Source organism: Cupressus sempervirens, chromosome 1 (genome assembly GCF_028749045.1).
Source record: "Cupressus sempervirens isolate cs-2001-9-10 chromosome 1, ASM2874904v1, whole genome shotgun sequence".
Lineage (NCBI taxonomy): Eukaryota > Viridiplantae > Streptophyta > Pinopsida > Cupressales > Cupressaceae > Cupressus > Cupressus sempervirens.
The window spans coordinates 264,267,107-264,288,711 of record NC_143118.1 but is presented as its reverse complement, the minus strand read 5'-3'; the positions used below and the strand labels follow the sequence as shown (position 1 = coordinate 264,288,711).

General features: G+C 37.7%; 1 protein-coding gene across 1 annotated transcript; it reads left to right on the top strand.

Annotated features, from left to right (window-relative positions):
• Positions 1 to 231: 231 nt before the first annotated feature.
• On the top strand, positions 232 to 3,541 carry LOC149577132 (uncharacterized). Its single transcript, XM_089822264.1, has 4 exons — positions 232 to 671; positions 780 to 863; positions 2,708 to 2,843; positions 2,936 to 3,541. Exons 1-4 carry the CDS (start codon positions 387 to 389, stop codon positions 3,058 to 3,060), a joined length of 630 nt encoding a protein of 209 aa, XP_089678390.1. The 5' UTR covers positions 232 to 386; the 3' UTR covers positions 3,061 to 3,541.
• Positions 3,542 to 21,605: the final 18,064 nt, after the last annotated feature.

Here is a 21,605-nt window from a genome sequence, read left to right as displayed (position 1 = left end):
CAATGATATTTCTAGGCTTATGTGAATGACACAATTGTCAAATCATAATTATATCAATAATTGAAAGATATTTTTTCATTATTTATGATCTATATGAATTATATCATTTATATATTTATTTAAATTTTTTAAGTAAATATTCTTAAAGTTATATTATTTTCTTAATTTTTTTTCTCAGATATTTTAAACTTCAAAATTATATATAATTCTTATTTCAATGTTTTCAAATCTATGATTTTTTAAATTTCACATTTGCTTTAAGAATATGTAATTAATGAACTTCCACATTATTCTCCTTCCCCAATCGACAGCAAAATTGCTGTGTTCTTCAAGACTGAATATTTAACATAAACACATCAAAAGCCAATGAGGCATCGTCGGCCAATATGGTGATAGCTATGGATACGGTTGCCAGATACCGACCCTGCATTTCACTATCCTCATTTTCAAAACAAATTTCTTCACTACCCATCAAATCATCTCGCCAACATTTTAACAGCGCTTTCAGAAAATCTTCACAGACGCTTCCAAAATATGGAAGCATAACGAGAATTCGCTGCCACACAACGGGAGGGGTAGCAGTAAATGTTAACAGGACTGTTTTCCCCACTTTGAAGGATGACGTAGATATTACTGCATTTCAGGCGATTGACATTCGTGTTGGGTTAATTGTAAGCTCCTCATTCTATGTTTTGGTCTGGATAAAATTTCATTTTCAATGAGTACAAATTACTCCATGCAATGAGGTTATTTGAGGGAATATTTTTTTGGTCTTGCAGACAGAGGCCAAGTCTGTAATAGATCCCTACGTGTCTGCAAAGCGTGGTAAGCAGATTCCGAGTAGAACACATCTCGAACTAAGAGTGAGTATTCTGTTTGGTCCTGATCATGGGATTTTAACTTTTGCTTTTTTAATTTAATTTTGAACTTTTCTTTTTGGAGACTGTGGAATGGGAATTCAGGAACAAAAAAGAAACGTGATAGGAAAGAAGCGTTTGATGGTAATTGATAACTTTTAGTTGCTAATGGTTCAAATTTATTTTTCTAGACCGGAATTATTTTTCCCCTTTGTTGGCCACATGATTATAGTAATGTCAGGAAGTTGTCATAATCATCTCAGTAAGCTCTGCCGTTAATGGGTAATAGATTGTTGGTGTTATCTTGGGCATGGTCTTCCGTTAGGTTTTGAATTTTTTTTTAGCTGGCACGGCTCGGTTTCAAAGGCTAATTTTTGCTTATCAGGGACTTGAGTTCAAAACCTGGATCCTGTTTCAATGGAATTTTCACCCAACACAGGGGAAAACACCTCAATCCTGCAAATAAGAAGAGCCCTTTAGTGACAAGTCTGACCGTGTTCCTGGGGAGCCGTACCTATGACTTATAATCATTGTGTAAATATTATTCATCCAATGTTTGGTAGATCATTCAGTTCTCGCATGGTCTTTGCTTTACTTCAAAGCCATTGATTCATCAGTTGCTCCGACCAATTAAGTCCAAACAATCTAAACATATGCCCTTGCTTGAGGAACAAGTCTATGTTTTTTTCCCTCACGGTCTCATAATCTTTCATAATTTGTTTGCTTAGGGTTTTGCACTGAGATTGTGGTGGGGTGGAATTCAGTATGAATGTATCTTATTTTCAACTGTCCACAACCTTCACTTATCCATATCTGAATGGTCCACAATAAGTGACATGTCCTCCAAGTTATAGGCCTTTGTATCATAGTATGGGGATTTGAACTTTGCTCATCTCTCATTACGAATTCACTATTTTCCCATAAGATCACAACCCTTTGAAAATCCCATACTATTCAAGTTCAGTCTATTGGCTCGATTGTACACCTAGAGGTTTGACGCTTGTGAGAGAGGTTAAATACTTGATAGTCTGCTTGTTGGTTGTTATTTGCACTGCAGATAAACATTTACATTATATAGTTTATAACAATGTATGTGAGATAAATGCTTCCAGAAGTATTATGAAGACTCAAAAGCTAGGCTTCTAGTTTGGCCTAGTGAGAATGCATATGCAGTTCACGTAGATTAATTGCTTCTTAGTTTTCATTCTTGGCCATTGAAGGATTTTGAAACAACATTTTCTTTCCAAAGGTTCATTTAAATGAGCTATAACATTGAAATTTCACAAAATGTGAAGTCAAAGGTAGGTTTTCAAGCCAGACACCAGATTTATCCATTTTATTTTTTCCACTTTCACTGAGGTATATAACCCTATCTACTGCTCAGTCCCACTTGATGTAATACCTAATTCTTGCGTTTGTGTAAAGGGTAAGTTATTTGGATGCCCAGGTTTCTAGTTACCAAAATGTTTGGAAGGCAATTAATGAACACATAAAATTGCTCTTTGTTGGAGGCAGATGATATGATATTGAGGTACTAGGGGAGCTGTTTCGATTTTGAACCTTGTCATTCAGAAAGATTGAGAATAATTTTTTCTTTAGCAAATATTGCAATAGGCCTATAACAATCAATTGAGCTATAAAGCTGCATTGGCTAAAACCTTAAAGGATTGTTTTTCTTTTACTAATCAAAACCCCTTTACCTCTTTCCATTCAAAGAGGATACTTTCCATGAATCTTTTTGGCAAATGTATAATGTAACTGAGAGGCATTAGTGTCATCCGTTTGATCCTTTATCACGAGCTTGGACTGATGTTATTCCAATTAATTTTATAAGTAAGCTATTGTTGTAGGTGGATATTGGACGTGAGGTCAGAACAGTGGTATCAGAGTGTAAATATGTAATGGATGTGGAAGATGCTATTGGGAAGAAGATCTTATTTGTTGCCAATATTGCTCCACATGAAGTCCTCGGCATCAGAAGCCATGGTAAACTGTTATATCATATGTTAATTAAGAATTTGACAATGTTATGATTACCAAACTATGCTGTATATGACTGTGACTGGACATTGATGCAGGATTGGTCTTAGTAGGCCTCAATTATGACTCGACCCCAATGCCTAGGAGTTTGAAAGTTATTCTGCCTGGGTTGGGGCGTCTACCTCCAGGGGCACAAGTTCTTGAGGCACTTATTCCACGTTGACATTCTCTGACTGATGCCACTACTACATAACACTTCTCTTTGCTGTTTAGCATTACTGTTAAGAAAAAATAGTAATAAAAAGTCCTTGCCTTCTCTCCTACATTTATAAGGAGGGGTTTTCATGAAAAACAAGAAGGCTCAGTGAAGAGCTTGTAATTGTGTCTTAATTTAGGAGCTGTCTAGTTTTGTTTTGCTGGAAAGTGCTTGATCATTTCCTTGGAAGAATTAATTTTACACGTGCTAACCATGATTAACATAGTTTTCACGGTAGAATCATTTTAAACTTTAATTTCAAAAGATGTTAAATTAATTTCCTGTAACGTTAATTAACTGCATTGGGCTCTTTTGCACTGGGATCACTGCAGCTCAATTAAGGCAAAGTGAATCGAACTAGATGGATATAGGTTGTTTAAATACAATCTGAGGTACTTCAATGAAAACCTGAAACACATCCTGAAATAGGGATGGTTTATGATTTTAATTGATTTTCTTGTAGAAGAATTTGTTTTCTTTTTCTCTTAAGAATTGATTTGTTTGACTGTATTCAAATTTTATCTTTTGATATATGGAAATTGTTCTGAGTTTTTTATTATCATGCAGAATCTAGATACAGAGCTTTGTGTCATTGTCTTCACTTTCTTTTTATCAGCTAGAGGTGTTGGAAGGTTACATTGGTTAATGCTCCATTTTTCTCTATTAAACCTTTTTTTGAGAGACCTTGGTATCACCTGGATGAAAGGATCCATATAAACCAGGAGGTATTCCCCTTAATCTCACCACAAGCAGGATGTAATGTGACAACTAAACAAAATGACTGTCGAACCCTGTGTCAACACCTTACATGCATGTGGTAAACAGTATACACCCTGTTCGGCATGATGTAAACAATATAAAACATTGAAAATAGAGCAATGGAGCACCCACCTGACACTAGAATGGACCTGGAGAAATCCTAAAAGGCAGAAAACTTCAGCAAGAGTGAGTGTTGTGCTCTTCACAACACCCAAAGAGATAAATTGGATTCATGCCATGCATACAAATCTCCTTTGCAACTGCGAAACTACCCCTGCAACAATCCCACACAAAATGAGTATAATAATTTAAGTTACCGATTTGGAAGCGGGATGCAGGATTTTTTTTTGGGATATAGATGCGTTTGGAAACGTCTCTCTAATATATATATATATCGGAAGCCACTTTTTAAAATTCAAACTGACGTGGTACAGTGTCATCAACTGATGTGGCAGGAGAGGTGTCGCTTCACATTAATTGGTTTGACATGGCAAGAGAGGTGTTGTTTCATACTGGCCTCACCATTTCAAATGTCAAAGATCATCAATTCTCCTCTTTGCTTGGTAGCCTGATAAAATCACTTTTATACGATATATGCTCCAAACTTCCGATTACTTTTGCAAACTTTACAGATTGTCTTATTACAAGATTGTCATTTTATTTAGATACTGCTGACACGACATTGCGACAGACATATCATCGTCGCCAACCTTGTTTGCTGATACACATACTCTCAGAAGCTGCATCAACTCTTTGGAAACTAAATACTCATTTCCAGACTTTAACGGTATGCATACTGTCACACTGTTTCCTCATGAAAATTCAAATGGATTGTTATGATATCTGCATCCGGGTGCCTGTGGGGTGGCACCCACAGGGCATGCCTCCACCTCCATGTATCCATCTGAATCGGCTTCAGCATCCACTGTGCAAGCCCAAGTATCAGTATCCTAGATAATAAACGTTTTAACATGAGCTAATCATCTAACATGGCATTTACATTAGTTGTACTATCCCTGTATCCTTCCATGTTGCAAAAATGGAAGATTGGACATAAATGAAATGAATTGTTTCAAGTGCTAAAACACTTCATATACCATTCTCTGTCCACAGAATCAAGCATTCACTGCTTCTGCCAGACCAGTGATCATGCATTCACTGGGCCATTCATTTGTTTACTGCAGTTTACATTGCATTAACTGTTGTAGTACGTGTTTTTTCTGCCTGAAAAAAGTGGTGAGTTCACTTTCCTGATTTTCCATTATGGTTTACTATCTGCAACTTGATCAGAAACTCTTAGATGTTCTAGACCATCTCAGCTACCCTCCAAATGTTACTGCAGACTGTCATGCATTTCAACACAATTTTTGCAACGTTTCCATGTTATCAATTCCTGGTCATCTTCTTGACTAAGTACTTTCTCCACCACCTCATTTTGGTCTGGCTTCATATGACATACTTTCTGGATCATGAAATCCAAATATTTTTGAGCAGTTAGTGTCACAATGGGACATTAACACAAAAATTCTCTTTTCCTTCATTTCTTTGTAGGGTCCTTTGAATCTATTCATAATGGCAAGTTCTGGTATGAGTGAAGAATCAGAGTTATACTCTAAAGGTCACAAGAACACTTCCTTGAGACTAAGACGACCAAGAATCAGACTAGATTAGTCTTCCAGATCTGAGGTCAACTTTTCCAAAATTTGAGTCCAAAGAATTATGACATGAACTAAGGTTTGATCACAGGGGAAATGATAAGAGAACATTCAAACTTAGTAAGGGAGGAGATTCATTGACCAATAAACACATAGATTCATTAGCTTTATTTGGACAGCCACCATCCTGATAGGCTAACACTTCATTAGTGAAAGTGAAAAAGGATTGGAAATCTTTAGCCCATAAGCATGTTAAACCTGCTAATATTTCTGATCATGCCATGAGACAGATAAAACTAACAGAATTGTCTAAGAAATGAAAAGTATTGGCAATGTTGACAAGTATCTTTGTTGGCATGAAAATGATGTCCTGTTGAATGACAAAGAGAAAACTGGCCAAGTGATTGGCCTAATGGTTTCATTCTCAGAGGTAATGGAATGTTTATCAGAAAACCAGAACGATGTTGACCCAGAGTTTGACATTGTAACTGAATGCTAGCTGAATGATGTTTGGCAATCTTGTCAATAATAAAGCATGTGTATTCTTGCTTTATGTCAAACTGAGTATAGTGCTTGGTCTGCATATGGATTGTTTGAGCTTGTGATTTTAATTTCACATGAAGTTAGAAAGGGATGATTTGATTTTCTTTATAAAAATGTCATATTGTTCTAATAGGAATTAATGAAGGTATTATTGTCTTTCTTGTATATTGTATTAAGGGTCATCAAATAACTTCCAAAAAGATAATGATTTAAACATGAGTTGAAACAGTGAGAGTGAAAGAGGAAAATCAAAAGGCTTAAGAAGTTGAAGAGTGATGCATTGCAAACAAATCCAACACTATCAATAAACTTTATTGTCTTGTCGAGAAGGATAAAACAGGCGGGCAGAGGAAAGGAAAAGAGACAATGAACACTTTGACTTAGTAGATTTTTTAAGTACTTAGGGAAGCGCTTCTGATAGGGCTGTTAACTAACAAACAGCCGAAACAGCTATATATATATGGCAGGTCTACCTGGGCCTATATATCAAAGAGGGCATAGTAAATGATTGGGAGACCATGATGGATGTGCAAACGAAGAGCTCCCAGTTGAAGGATTTCTACTTGAAAGTAAATGAAATAAAGATAAGAACTCCAAGGCCATTTAATTGTGGACTAGTGGCTTTTCCAATGTTGCTATCATAAAAGTGTTTTGGGTATCTGATGGTTTTTGATGGTTTAAAGTGTTGTGGTTAAGGAGATGGGGAAATGCTATCAATGCTAATGATATGAGGATGATGTATTGTTTTCCTAAAAAACATAGAAGTGGTTGACTGTAATGCAATGTTGCAGATACTTAATCAATCTATTGAGGTGTATCAGACATGTACAGGCATGAGGTTATGCATATTTCTTATCCAACTAAGAGTTTTAACCAAAATATCATGGCTAGAGTCTTTGAGAATACAATTTGGTCACTTTTGTATGGTCCAGTCATTCTGGTCATCTATTATGTTACTGAAGGCAGTAATTTATCACTAGAAGTAGATTATTGCTGATGTGATGAATATACTAATGGTTACCTTTGACCAATTTGTAATTTTAAGTACTAATCTATGCTCAATTACCTATGTAGTTTCAAAATATAGACAGGTCTAAGGGCATACAAATACAACACATTACAAACTACCCCATTTATAACATGCCTGCAATTTTATTTAAAGATATAATGTGGAGATTAGAAAATGCTTGCATAGCAGTTTGTGCTACGTTGAAAAACTATGTATCAGAAAGAGGCCAAAAATTTTCAGACTGAATACATTGAGGAGAATGTTGGGGAATGTCCTTTATCAAAGTTTTTCACATAAACTGGCCCCTATGTTTTGCAAAGACACCTGAACAAAAGTTGTTTGCCTATGCGCATTCCAAGCAATTGTTCAGTGCTGACAACACTCTGGTATTCAATATGAAGTGCAACCTGAATTATGGGACTCTATAATGTATTGGCTTGATGGTAACAAGTAATGCCATCACTTTGTTGTGAGAGGATGATTTGGGCTTGTCGCTTGGAAGAACTTAACTACTGACTGTATTATGTAGGAGCCCAATCAATAATATAGGAATACAAAAAATGAGGTTAGGGGCATCAAGTTTGGCAATGTGCATTATTATGATGAAGTGTAATGAAGGAATCAAAGGTCCTTGGGAAGAATTGATAGAAGAGAGGGGGACACATTGAAGAATAGGATTTTCTTGTTTGTTTCAAGTCCATTCAATGGTTGATATTTGCTAGAGTGTCTTTAAATGAGAAAAAGATTGGTTCCTCTTCAAACCTATTGGATGAAGAAGAGTTGAGACATAAGAATGATGATGCTTAAGCATCTAATCTAGATGGAAGTACTTTGACCATTGTGAGTGGTGATACTATAGAAGTGGTCTCCTAGGCATTAGAGCCTAAGTGTTCAATTAAGTAGTGATGCACCCTCTTCAATGATTGGTGGTGATGTTTGCAAAGCCTATTCAATCAAATATCACTTCTCACCTGACATTGCATTGAGGAGCCTTTGGTATGAGAATTGATCCATTTATTCCATGGAAAATTTAATAATCTAGAGGTTGGCAAAAATTTGGAGGAAGGAGAGGTCTCAATGGTAAGAATCCAATTTGCAAGGCCATGAATGGTTTCTAGATTTTGTTGCTTCAGTAAATGATTTTGATTGTCAAGCTCTAGAGTCTTGATGAGGCAGCTGAATAAAAAGAAGGAAAAGATGCCATGGCTAAGAAGCCTATAATTTGATAAGAGGTCAAGGTGGAGTTGGCTAGTGATTAAAAGTTTTTAGTAAGGATGATAAGTTACTAGCGGTAATTTGGGTTTAGAAGAAGTTAACAAGATTGATGCAGGAGCACCTTGCATTAAAAAAGAAAAAGAAAAAAGAAAATAAAAAATAAAAAATAAATAAAAAAGATTGTGGAGGAGAGATAAAGTGACGAAAATTAGAAGAAAAATAATAAATAAATAAATAAAATTGGAGAAAAGAGGGAAATGGCATTTAATAGGTGGCATTATTAAATGTAACTTGTGGCTAGAGGGTTTATTTAATGTAGCATGGTAGTGGTCAACTTGTGGCTTGGTTTGGTATAAGTAGAGAGCTTTGTCTTGTCTGTGAACAGAGCGCCGAATGTGAGACAGTTTATAGTAGGATTGTGATTATCATCCAGCTTGAAAAAGAGCATGGAAGACGGAGTAGCTGAGTGAGCGAAGTTCTTCAGAGTGTGTGGACGGAGCGCCAAATGTGAGGTAGTTTACACTTGGATCTTGGATAAAGTTTGAGAAGGGCTAGTAGCTGAGGCTTGGAAAACAAGGAGATTGCTTGGTGGGCTTGCGAGCACAATTTGAGATCTTCCTTGGAGGTTTCTACCAGTGTGGATCTGGACTAGCTAGTATTTGGGTTGGATCTTGAGGGATCTTGCAGAACTATTATTGTAATTTCTTATATATTTGGTTGTAACTTGGAAGGCCTTACAGTTGGGCATGTTGGATGTAAATCTTATGATTATATTATGAGAATTGACGTTATTTTTGATGTAATTATCTGTGTTATTATTTATTCTTCCGTTGTGTGGTTATTTGTTGGGGGCTAGGACATCTCCTTTGGGGATTCTCCTACCTTGCGTTGCATCAAGTGGTATCAGAGCGAAGGTTTGATCTGGTTGGTTGATCCTATCGAAGTGATGGTTTGATTTGAGTGGAGATTATCAGAGTGAAGGTTGTTCCTGAGTGTGTAGACAAATTGCCGAAGTTGAGGTAGTTTGCATTATGACCTTGTGAGGACATGCAGATGGATCTATGGTTGCAAAGACGGAAGATTGATCTTGTTCGGGAATATTGATCTGTTGGTGATTTGTTGCACAAGGTTTGCGAAGATCTTGGAAGATGGCTCTGAGGATTGGACCCTGGGATGATTGTGAATCTCTGTGATATAGTGGAGAGGAGGATTAATGAGACAATAGCTCGGGTGGATGTTGTTGTGGATGCTGCTTTTTCTAAAAGAGTTGAGGAATCAAAGAAGAAAGTTCTATGCTATTGGAGTTGGAGTCTACTAATCTAGAAGAGAGTTTTCTGGCCAACTAGAAGATTTGTTCGAGAGAGAAGATGGCATAGCAAGGTCGAGGTGGAAGAGTTTGGTTTTGTTGATCAGTTTATGGAGCTTGATACAGAACCTATAGAGCAATTGGAGGTTGTTGCTGAGGATATTCCTAATCTTGTTGATGCTGGGATGGTGATTGGTTTTCATAATTAGTTGGTTGAGTCTGACATGGATATTGTAGAGCACTCGATCGTGGATGATTTGGTTGTTGTTGGTGGTGACTTGTATGTTGTAGAGCATCTTGTTGAGAGCAATGCGATCACTCGTATTGTGAGTTTGGAATGTGTTCATGGAGATCTGCATATTGCTACTGATATGGAGTTTGTTGTTGCTGGTGTGGATTCACTAGTTGCTGATGTGGATAAGGGTTTTGATGAAGCATTATGTTTAGTTTGTTCCTGGGAATGAGCATGTTGATTGGATGGTTGAGATTCTGGTGTTTGATAAAGTGATGGGGATGTGGATGATTTGCATGTTGATTTTCTTGCCTCTGTTGGAGTGGAAGCCTTTGGTGAAGATGAAGATGGTTGTCGATCTTTCTTTTGGCATCAAAGTGTGGGACACACTTCTCTAGGGTCTTGTCTTGTCATTATTCATTCATTCATTTGGAGGAGTAAGTGTGGAGAGTAGTTGAAGAGCGAGTTTTTCTTGAGTCTATGAACAGAGCGCCGAATGTGAGGCAGTTTACAATAGGATTGTGATTATCATCTAGCTTGGAGAAGAGCATGGAAGATGGAGTAGCTGAGTGAACGAATTTCTCTAGAGTGTGTGGACAGAGTGTCGAATGTGAGGTAGTTTACACTTGGATCTTTGATAAAGCTTGAGAAGGGCTAGTAGTTGAGTTTTGGAAAACAAGGAGATTGCTTGGTGGGCTTGTGAGCACAAGTTGAGATCTTCTTTGGAGGTTTCTACTAGAGTGTGGATCTGAATTGCTAGTGTTTGGGTTGGATCTTGAGGGATCTTGCAGAACTGTTATTGTAATTTCTTATGTATTTGGTCATAACCCAAAAGGCCTTATAGTCGAGCAGGTTGGATATAAATTTTATGATTATATTATGAGAATTGACATTATTTTGGATCTAATTATCTGTGTTATTATTTATTCTTCTATTGTGTGGTTGTTTACTGGGGGCTAGGACATGTCCTTTGGGGATTTTCCTACCTTGCGTTGCATCAAAGATTCATGTGGTGAAATAGTTGATCACATGCCTAGAGATAATGGACTTCATCAACAAAAGGGAGTATACATTTCTCTTGCCAAGGGAATTCCTAAATGTCATCTTGATCATGGTAATTGATAACAAGTTACAAGAAATGAAGGAACTACTAATCACCCTAAGTCTTTGACCAAATAAGCATAAGTCATCTCCATAATGTCAAAAACAATTTCATCTATTTGAAAGACAATAGAAAAATTGATTCTCCTAAAAATGATGCCTTAAAGACCATGAATGAATTGTTGAATAGTTCAAACAGTGAATTAGTTATCTTAAAACAATTTCCTTAATCTTAATTGGTCTAGAGCAGTCTTAAATCAATAAGATAAATAAAATTGATATGAACATGGAATCTCATATAAACAACATGCATAATGAGCATCGGATTTTACATGGAAAATCCAAGATGGGAAAAACCATAGAGAATGCTAATTCTCAATTATGATACACAAGTTGAGGTGAGGAAAGGTGATTATTACAAAAGGTGGATCACTGCGAAGTTTCTCATTTTAGGCATGCTCACTTCCTGACTATCACAACCAATAAAAGAACAACTAATTACAAAATGATTTTATTAACAAAACATGAACTGAAGGAGTTCCATTTGCATATGCATGAAATTAGTTTTGGTTAATTGCACAGTAACTATATGCGGCAAATTTGGCTAGGAATTATATTCTTCTTGTCATCCACTTTCCTCTTGCTTCTTTATTCCTTGTCACACCACTTCATAATCATTTGCACCATTTTTCTAGTTTGCACATCCACATGCACATACATATCTAGATCCAAAAGGATGTTCTAGATATACACTTGTAGAATAATATAAATAAGTTGGCCTAGCACATATATTAGCTTGAACACTAATTTTTTTTTTTGAAATATTCATTAAGGCTTAGCACACTAGCACTAGACCCAAAAGATAGGTCACACATAAAGATATGTTACCACATGACTCATAAATAGGTCATACATAAGATAAGCTTGCTCATAGAATAATTACCAAAAGATAAAGAACTCTAAATGTATTTGAGCTATATTTTAGAACCACTGGGAATGCCACAACTAAGACCAAGTCTTGATCTCTAAAAAATCTAGTGCCAACTAGAGGAACACAATCAATAACATTTATTCATAAATTGAACAGAAGTGACATACCAAAAGACTTGTAACATATCACATGAATATCTGGATATGAATGATGCTCCAAATGAGCTATGAACACATCCGAAAAAAGGTTTAATCCTTATAATTTTGTGCTATCTTCAAATGATGTCCCAAAAAATACTTCAATATTCAGAACAAAGATGAAATCCACACCACTCATCACATAGCATACCATTGAATAGATCAGTGATGTAAATCATTTGAAGCACACTATTTTTGAAATCAATGATATCCATGACATATATTTTTAACAACTTACCAACAATCTTGCCCTTTGACATTGATGGCAAAACACAAAAAACATAATAACTCTGAACATCACAAACTGTCAAACCTTGTAAGCAATTCCTTTTTTCTTTTTCTTTTTATTTTCTCCCACTTTTCTCCATCAAAGGCAAATGACCAAATAAGAAAATTATCAAAAGTTGAAGTAAAAATAACACTTTCACAAGAAAAAGTTATACCTTTCTTTGACAATTGAAAGAATCTTCTTCCAAGGTTCTAGTGTAGAAACTATTCTAGCACACATACTCTCATGTAGAACCAACTACCAATTGTTGAATAGTGCGGAGACAGATATTGCTGTTCACCATTCTCTACATCAAAAAGTATCTTGGAAAGGTGATCGAACTAGACCTCAACAATTTGTTTAACCAACAAAAATGTTCTAACTAAATATTCCCTCTATCTCTGAGTAGACAACAACTCAACTTGCAAAACACCACGTCTCATTCTTTTTTTCCATCTTTATTTTTTAAAAAGTTAAAATTCTCCCTAATATCATGCAGCTCAAATTCAATAGCTTCAATTTTTCTTTTGAAATTATCAACAACACCAAGCCACTAGAGACAATATTTGTAGATGTCAGACATCTCTTTAGTGCACTATTTTATCTCACCAATGTGTTTGGACAACTTTTTGTTTGCATTAACATGTTTTCTCTCAATCATAGTGTTGTTCTTATGTCCTTTAGATCCTTTCTGCAACAACTTTCCTTCAACAATTTCTACTAGGTCATCTCATAATGTGTTAGCAACTATAGAGACAATAATACACATTTTGAGTAGATAATCAACTAAAGCATCTTTAATTCTAGGCCTATTGACTGGAGAGAAGGCATACCACATTTCACCAATATTTTTCAAATCACCCCCATGCAACATAGAATGAATTTCATTTGAATTGAAAGTGTTAGATCCAAACAAAGACTCTTCTTCCTTCTTATCTAAGACTCCAATGATGACATATTCTCTCTTAGTCTTCCTTCTTTTAGGTTATAGAGGGGGACCACCAATGACAATTCCTTCTTACCAGAGGAGGAATCCTCCTGAAACTTACTAACAAACATAGTACTAGGCAATAACAAAATGAAGCACATATCCATTTGCAAGGATAAGAAATGAACTTTGCATGCATTTTCTTTAGCTTCCATAAACTCCAAATAGCTATAAACTTGCTTTCCAAAAGAGATGTCAAATTTCCACTTAACTTTTTCTTTTGACAATAAAAAACTTAGAAACTAGAATGCTAAACACATCAGAAGAGATCCAAATTGGATGGTTAAACCTTAACTAAAGACATTCTAACATTCTCAAAAAGATTCTTCATTATTAGACCACACAAATTTAATTGTTTTTTTTCCTTCACAACCTTATATGCAAGATTTACAATAATAGTCGATGCAAAACCTTCATGAGTTTGGAAATTGATTTTGTAAGAGTCATCATAAGAAACATACATTACTATACCTGATTGACAATGGCATTTATGAATAAAGCTTAGGGGTGTTTGTCGACACTAGTAAGTTCTTGAACATCTCTGTATTTCATCATTTTCTTCCTAGGGAGGTCACCAATGTTGCACAAACCAGTAATATCTTTAATGGCCCCTTAGTGATCGAATAAGGTTAGTCTAAAATGATGTTGTCATCTTTAAACTGACTCCATAGAAACAATATTGATTCTTAATTAGTAAACTGGAGGAATTCTCCCCATAGATACTGTTGTCACTAAAGTCTGCACCCTTGTCCAAAGTTGTTACCTAAGGACGACCTCGTGAAACATGGAAACAACCTCCAAGCTGTGGGACTTGAACTATGAGGTTGAGTCTCCAGAGAAGGCCGACTTCCTCTTACTATCAGGATGCACCTAACTACTCCTGGAGAGGAAAAGGGAGAAGGAGAGCATGAAAGCAAATCTACCCAATCTAATCTAAAGAGGTGATGCACCAAAATAGAGTGTTTAGACCAATCTCTGCCCATATATGCACTATTGAACCAGAATGAAACTAAGGATATACACGTTCAGACTTGCTTTAATCTAATAATCACATGCAGATCAGAAGATCAAGATGAATGACATAAGGAAAGCGAGATTCACTTATATTACCATTCATAGGCCAAGGAGATATAGTAATGCAGATCATAGATCTCTACAAAACACCAATAAGAGGCAAAGAGTTCTTGCACTTTCATACCAATGGTTGAAAGAGATAAGACAGAAAATCATTTAGTTCAGAGGCACAAAGGAATTTACACTGAGAATCTGCAGAGTAGTAACAGAGAAAATAGAGAAAAGTCGATCTTTACAAAATTCACAAAAATTGACTTTATAGTTCAAGCATAATTGAGATTTTACCTCCAAAACTATCCTGCAACCACCGCCATCAAGGCTCTGCCAAGAACAATCATGGGGATCTGAAGAAATCTGATCTAAGTATAGCTTTAGGTACCACAAAATTTGACTGTTAACTAAAATCAGGGCCTTGAGAAGACAGAGGTGGCGCTATAATTGTGCTTTGACCAAGTAGATAGATTAGATCGGGGTGATAGAGTGTATCTGCATGCTTCACATTCACTTTTGGTGGTTGGAATTGATCATGAAGATCAGATCCATGTAAAACCTTGATTTCTTATCATTTTTCGGTGCATGAATTAGCAGAGTCAGCGAGTCAGCCGAATCACACAATGAAAATGCACCACGTGGACCAATAGTCTCATTTCTTTATGCCACCTTGCAAGTCTCCTCGAATTTGACTAGATATTCAAACTAACCGTGCCACCTTGCAAACCCTGACCGTGATAGTCACATTAACTGCCGGCCGCTAACCGTCAATGCCCTAACTGCTCATACCTTGGCCAGACCCCGTGATCCTAACTGGCACCAACCGGCGGCTTCATAATACTTGGCCCCACCCTGCCACGCGTCACCGAGGCGCTATGTCGCTATGCATATCCTCCGAGAAACTTCCCATTGCCTACTGTGGATCCAGACTGATTTGACGATTGTGAAGATTCGTCATATTACTATGCTATCTCCTTCAAACTTCTGGGCCCACGAAACACTTGGCAACCACCTGGCACAACCTGACATCTTCATCTTGGTGAGACCTAGCCCCACTGATCCACGTGGCATAATGGCACTATGTCGCTATGGGTAATATCCTCGCAGCTTTCCATAGCGAGATAACACCTACCGTCGATTTTCCTTAGATCTATGGTGATCACCAAAATTGTACAACTGTACACTGAGTTGGTTGAGTGGATCAATGAAATATCACCACTATACTATGACCCACCTGACAACTGCCATTGAGGATGAGCCGTAATATTACTTTGGAGAAGGGCGGGCCTATGATGTCGTCTGTGCCACATGTTGCCGAGGCGCTATGTCGCTATGGGTAATATCCTCGCAACTTTCCATAGCGAGATAACACCTACCATCGATCCAGACTGATCCGAGGGTGAGAAAATCTTCATGCATTCGAAAGGGGAGTGGGTCCAGGTAACTGCTGACATCAATGAACTGCCTAGCTGGCGACAAATCAAAGCCTCGTTTCAAGCACAGTCATCCTTCCACGTTGCCTGGGGTCCCACCGTGTTTTCCAAATTTCATCACAGATATCCGACATGGCATACTTGGGACCAAACTTCCTTCTGATGTCACCGTAGTAACACTTTCCGTCTGGGCGCTATGTCGCTAACGACGAGGAAAACAGATTTTTCGATAGCACCATAGTGCCCTCCAGGGATCTATCAAAACTTGGTACCAGAGAAACAACAAGGAAATGGAGGACCCACCTGACACGCGGCCAAAAGGCGCTATGTCGCTATGGAAAAAAAACGTGCAACTTCCCATAGTGAGATAGTGCCAACTGTTGATTTATCTTGATTCGACGATGGGGACTTGCGGGCCCACAGAAACATTAAAAAGCGCAGGGAAGAAATATCATAAGGTTAGCATAAGGTATTTTGTGCCCCTTTTGAATATTTGAATATTTAAAACTTGTGAATGTTACTACGTTGAATTAATGTGGTGATTCTGGCACGAACACAAAAATGACCAACAAATATGGCGACTCAAAGGGGATGCAAGCCAACTATGCATAGACCAGTGACCTCATGCATCCATTGGGCTACAGAGTCAAAAAGATGTAGATCCTGTGTATACTGTGAAACACTAACCCTACCTTTGAGAGGAAAACCCTACAACCCTTGTCTCTGCAACTGGAACCAGAGACCAAAACCTCCTTTCTACAACCACAAAACTTCGAGAAAACTAGCTATCTCATAGAGAGATAGTTGTGCTCATACACTTCTTGGAAAAGCAGGGAACAAACTGGAAATGAAACTAAGCTAACTATATACATGGAATCTCAAACCCTCAGAAACATGGCTTGAGATAGATCCCATTAACTGGGATAGGCAGAATTTCATCATCAGGCTTGCTTAACTGGAAAGCATTGGCCTATTTGCAACTGATAATCATATAGGGGCCACTCCATAACGCATCAAACTTTGAGTGTCTTCTTGGTTTTTCCCTATCTGCATCCCATTTCAGAACCAAATCTCCCTCCCTGAAGATTCTGACCCTAGCCTTCCTGTCAAAACTCTTTTTTACTTGCTACTGGTGTGTCTCTAGGGTCTGCATCACTTTATTTCTCTTCTCTTCCAACTCCATTAGCTCTGCCATTCTTACTGTCATGGCATCATCTTCAATCAACTCCAGCTGATGAGCTAGCTCTAGGGATGGGAACTCCAATGAAATTGGAAGCTTTGCTTTTCTGCCATAGACTAACACAAATGGTGAATTCCCTATTGACCTTTTAGGCATTATTCTATCAGCCCACAGTGTAGTCTTCAGTTTTTTATGCCAACACCTCTGGTTATCTTCTATTGTCCTTTTCATGATCCTGATCAGGTTCTTGTTGGAGGACTCAGCCAAACCATTACCTTGAGGATAGTAATTTGAGGATATGCTCAAATAGATATTATGATCCACTGCCCATCCACAAATCTGAGCTCCAACAAAAGACTTTGCATTATTTGAAATAATGGTTGAAGGGGCACCAAACCTGGTCACAATTCCATCAAGGAACTCAACAACTGAAGATTCAGTGGCATCCTTCAATGCAACTGACTCCGTCCATCTTGTGAAGTAATCTGTAGTAGCTAAAATCCATTTGTGACCTGAATTAGAAGGAGGATTGATAGGGCCTATGAAATCCAATCCCCATTGGGCAAAAGGTTGGTCCACCTGAATGGGATGAAGGGGAAGAGCTACAAGCTTCTATTTGCCAGAGAAGAAGGCACATTTTTCACACTTCCTCACATACTTATGACAATCATGAAACAAAGATGGCTAGTAATAACCAGCCCTCATGATCTTCATTGTAGTTGTCCTTGCTGAGAAGTGGCCACCATCAGGACCATCATGAAGTTCTTTGATCATTCTTTTAGCCTGGTCTGTATCAAGGCATCTTAATAGTGCTCCATTAAAATCTTTTCTAAAGAGGACACCATCAACTATGACATAAGGAATTGATTGTAATCTATACTGTCTCCTTTTAGTTCTATCTAATCCTTGAGAGTATCCATTGCTTAATAAGAAATTCATCATATCATCCATCCAACTCTTTGGGTCACTATTTCTTACCTCTTGTTGCTCTGTCAGTATCATAGCAACTTCCTCATCAGGTTCTTGAGATGATAAGATCTGTTTACACAACCCCCTCCCTCTTACTAGCTTGGTAATCTGAATGTCAATATCATATTCCATCACTTTAGTAATCCAGCCAGCTCTTTTCTCACTAATATCTTTTCTCAAAAGGAAATCCTTCACACTGGCATGGGGTACTAAAAAATGAATCTTATTATGAGATAGGAGGTGTCTAAATTTCTTTAAAGCTTTGATGACTGCAAGGGCTTGCTTCTCTACATAGCCGTATTTATGTTCATATTCTTTAAGCCCTTCACTAAAGAAAGCTATGGGTTGCTCGTCACCTTTATCATTTCTTTGAGTCAGGACAACAGAAATGCTTGACTCACCACCAAGGTATAAAGGATGAAATCTTTCTCAAAATTTGGATTGATAAGAGTAGGGGCTGAGGCTATGGCCATCTTGATCTCTTCAGAACTTTCCTTCCCTTCCCTTCCTTGGTCCATGCAAAGACCATACCTTTCTTAAGCATAGCTGTAAGAGGTTTCACCATGGTAGCAAGATTAGGGATAAATCTTCTCACAAAATTTATCCTACCTAAGAAACTTTGCAGCCCTTTCTTGTGTTTAGGAAGAGGAAGGGCAAGTATGGCTTTTGTTCTCTCTAGATCAATGGTTAAGCCATCCTCAGATACAATATGTCCTAATAATTTTCCTTAGTTAGTAGCAAAGACACACTTGCTTGGGTTAAGGGAAACCCCAAACTCTCTGCATCTTAAGAATACTTGTCTTAGATGATCAAAATGATCTTCTACATCCTTTGAATACACAGTGATATCATCAAGGTAAACTAAGACAAACTTTTCAATCAATCCTTTGAAGGCCATCTCCATTGCCTTTTGAAATGTAGCACCTGCATTGGTTAGCCCAAATGACATCTTATAATAAGCATAGGTACCCCATTTAGTGGTAAATGCAGTCTTGTACCTATCAGACTCTTTAACCAACACTTGATTGTAGCGAGAAAATCCATCAAGAAATGAAAATGTCTTTGAACCACTGACCTTGGACAAAATATGCTCCATAGAAGGGAGAGGATGGTGATCTTTAAGGGAAGCTTGGTTAAGGTCCCTAAAGTCCACACACAATCTAATTTCTCCATTCTTCTTCCTAACAGGGACAAGGTTTGCTACCCATGATGAGTGTTTGATAGGGAAAATTATGTGGGCCTCAATCAATTTGGATAGCTCCTTTCTCATTGAGGGTTCAATTTTAGGATTCACTAGTCTCTATTTTTGTCTTACTGGTTTTACATCGTTAATTAAATCTATGGTATGCTAAAACAACCTTGGGTCAAAGCCCTTTAAGTCATCATATGTCCAAGCAAATACATCATTAAATTCTTGACATAGATGAACAAAATTTTCTTGTTCAATTTTAGAACATACCTTCCCCATGTTTAAGGACATTCCATTAGCAATCATGACTGGAGTGTAGTCATCTTCATCAGTAGCTAGGTTCATGGCCCTGCCTCTTGCTTGATCATTAGGATTAAAAACACTCTCTAAAGTAATGAGACCTTTAGGTAGCTTGTTGGAGTTGAGGTTAATGATTTGGTCACCATATTGATCCTGTAGTCTTGATTGATTTCTCTCTGAAAATTTTGCCTCATTCTGCAAGAAGCTCACAATTTTCTCATCAAACTCAAACACTTGCCAATGGATGTTGTTATCAGGGATAGCAGGCCTTACTACCACTCTGATTTGTTGCTTCTTCTCCTCTTCAAGATTCCCTGGCACATCATAAGATGCACCTATTGTTGCAAGTCTATCAGCATATCTGTTTTCCTTTCTAGGGATGCTTTGAATATTAAATGCATTGAAACCTTCAAGCAAATCCCATACCCTATTTTTATAAGATTTGAGCAAACCATTCTTGGTGGTATTTTGATTTCTCACTTGATTAACCACCAACTCACTATCTCCATACACCCTTAAGGCTTGGATTCCTCTTTTTTGAGCAAGTAGGAGACCTTGAATGAAGGATTCATACTCGGCTACATTATTAGTGCAACTGAATTGGAGCCTAGAGGAGAAGTAGCACCTTACTTGTACAGGAGAAATGAACATCACACTAGCCCCTGATCCATTTTTATTCCTTGATCCATCAAAGTACATACTCCATATCCCACTCATATCTTCTTTAGTCTCCACAAGATTGGGAACTAGAGCATCTTTCTCCAATATACAATATGTACTGAGTCCTGTCTCAAGGGTTTCTGGCATAAGATCAAATTGATATGCGTTAGCCCACTCATCCAAGAAAAAATCAGGTATCTCTGCTAGGGGAGTGGTGGGCTCATTCACTATCTCATTCTCAACCACTTCTAGGATAGTGCAATTCATGTTGATGAGGTTAGGGGTGTCGAGCTCAGTATGATGGAGAGCTAGAGGCTCTGCTCTAATTGAAGCTTTGGCTCTGTATCTTGTTCTAAAAAACATATATGACCAATCGAAAGATATGTAACCACCTATTTGGGCAGTGAAGTCTCTTGACAGATAGATGGCAAAATATGGCTTGACCTCAGCAACAGAGATATCTTGGGTTATAGTACAACTAGGGCATGCATGTAAGGCCATCTCCACATTCCTAAGGATCCCTACAGTCTTGACAGTACTACCATCCAACTATAATACATCCCTAACAATGGGCTCATATTTCATTCTCAAAGCATCAACAACACACCTAGGCATCACTAAACTGCTAGCCCCTGAATCAATCATGAGGGAAGCTACTGGTATGTCATGTCTTTGGGCTAATAAGAGAGGGCTCCCACCATTAAAGGTGGCAAAAGTATGAGCTCTAGGTAATACCATATAGACAAGTGATCTATTGATATGTATTGATGGTAGTCTAGGCTGAGATCTAATAGCAAGAGGAGTAGAGATAGATCTTGTAGGTGTATTTGTTACTATTGCACTCCTAACTGGTGATAAAGATATTCTAGTTTTCCTTCTTCTAGAGTTTGAAAATGAAAGCTCTTGACACTGAAACTTACCTCTAGAAGATGCCCTTGTTTCAGCTCTGGGCATGAATCACTGCAACTTTGGTCTAAAACCAGATATGTATTTGAAGCTCAGAGTCGCCAAGTACTTTGAAGAATGAGCCTCTTGAAGGCTTAAACACGAAAGCCAGTACTATCTCCTCGGTATTGATCTTGAAATCTTCCCTTTTGACACTAGTAGGCTTGAATTTTTTTGAAAATTTGTCCCACTAGGCATGCCAAAAACTGTTGTCACTGAAGTCTGCACCCTTGTCCAAAGTTGTTACCTAAGGAGGACCTCGTGAAACATGGAAACAACCTCCAAGCTGTGGGACTTGAACTATGAGGTTGAGTCTCCGGAGAAGGCCAGCTTCCTCTTACTATCAAGATGCATCTAACTACTCTTGGAGAGGAAAAGGGAGAAGGAGAGCATGAAAGAAAATCTACCTAATCTAATCTAAAGAGGCGATGTACCAAAATAGAGTGTTCAGACCAATCTCTACCCATATATGCACTATTGAACCAGAATGAAACTAAGGATATACACGTTCAGACATGCTTTATCCTAATAATCACATGTAGATCAGAAGACCAAGATGAATGATAC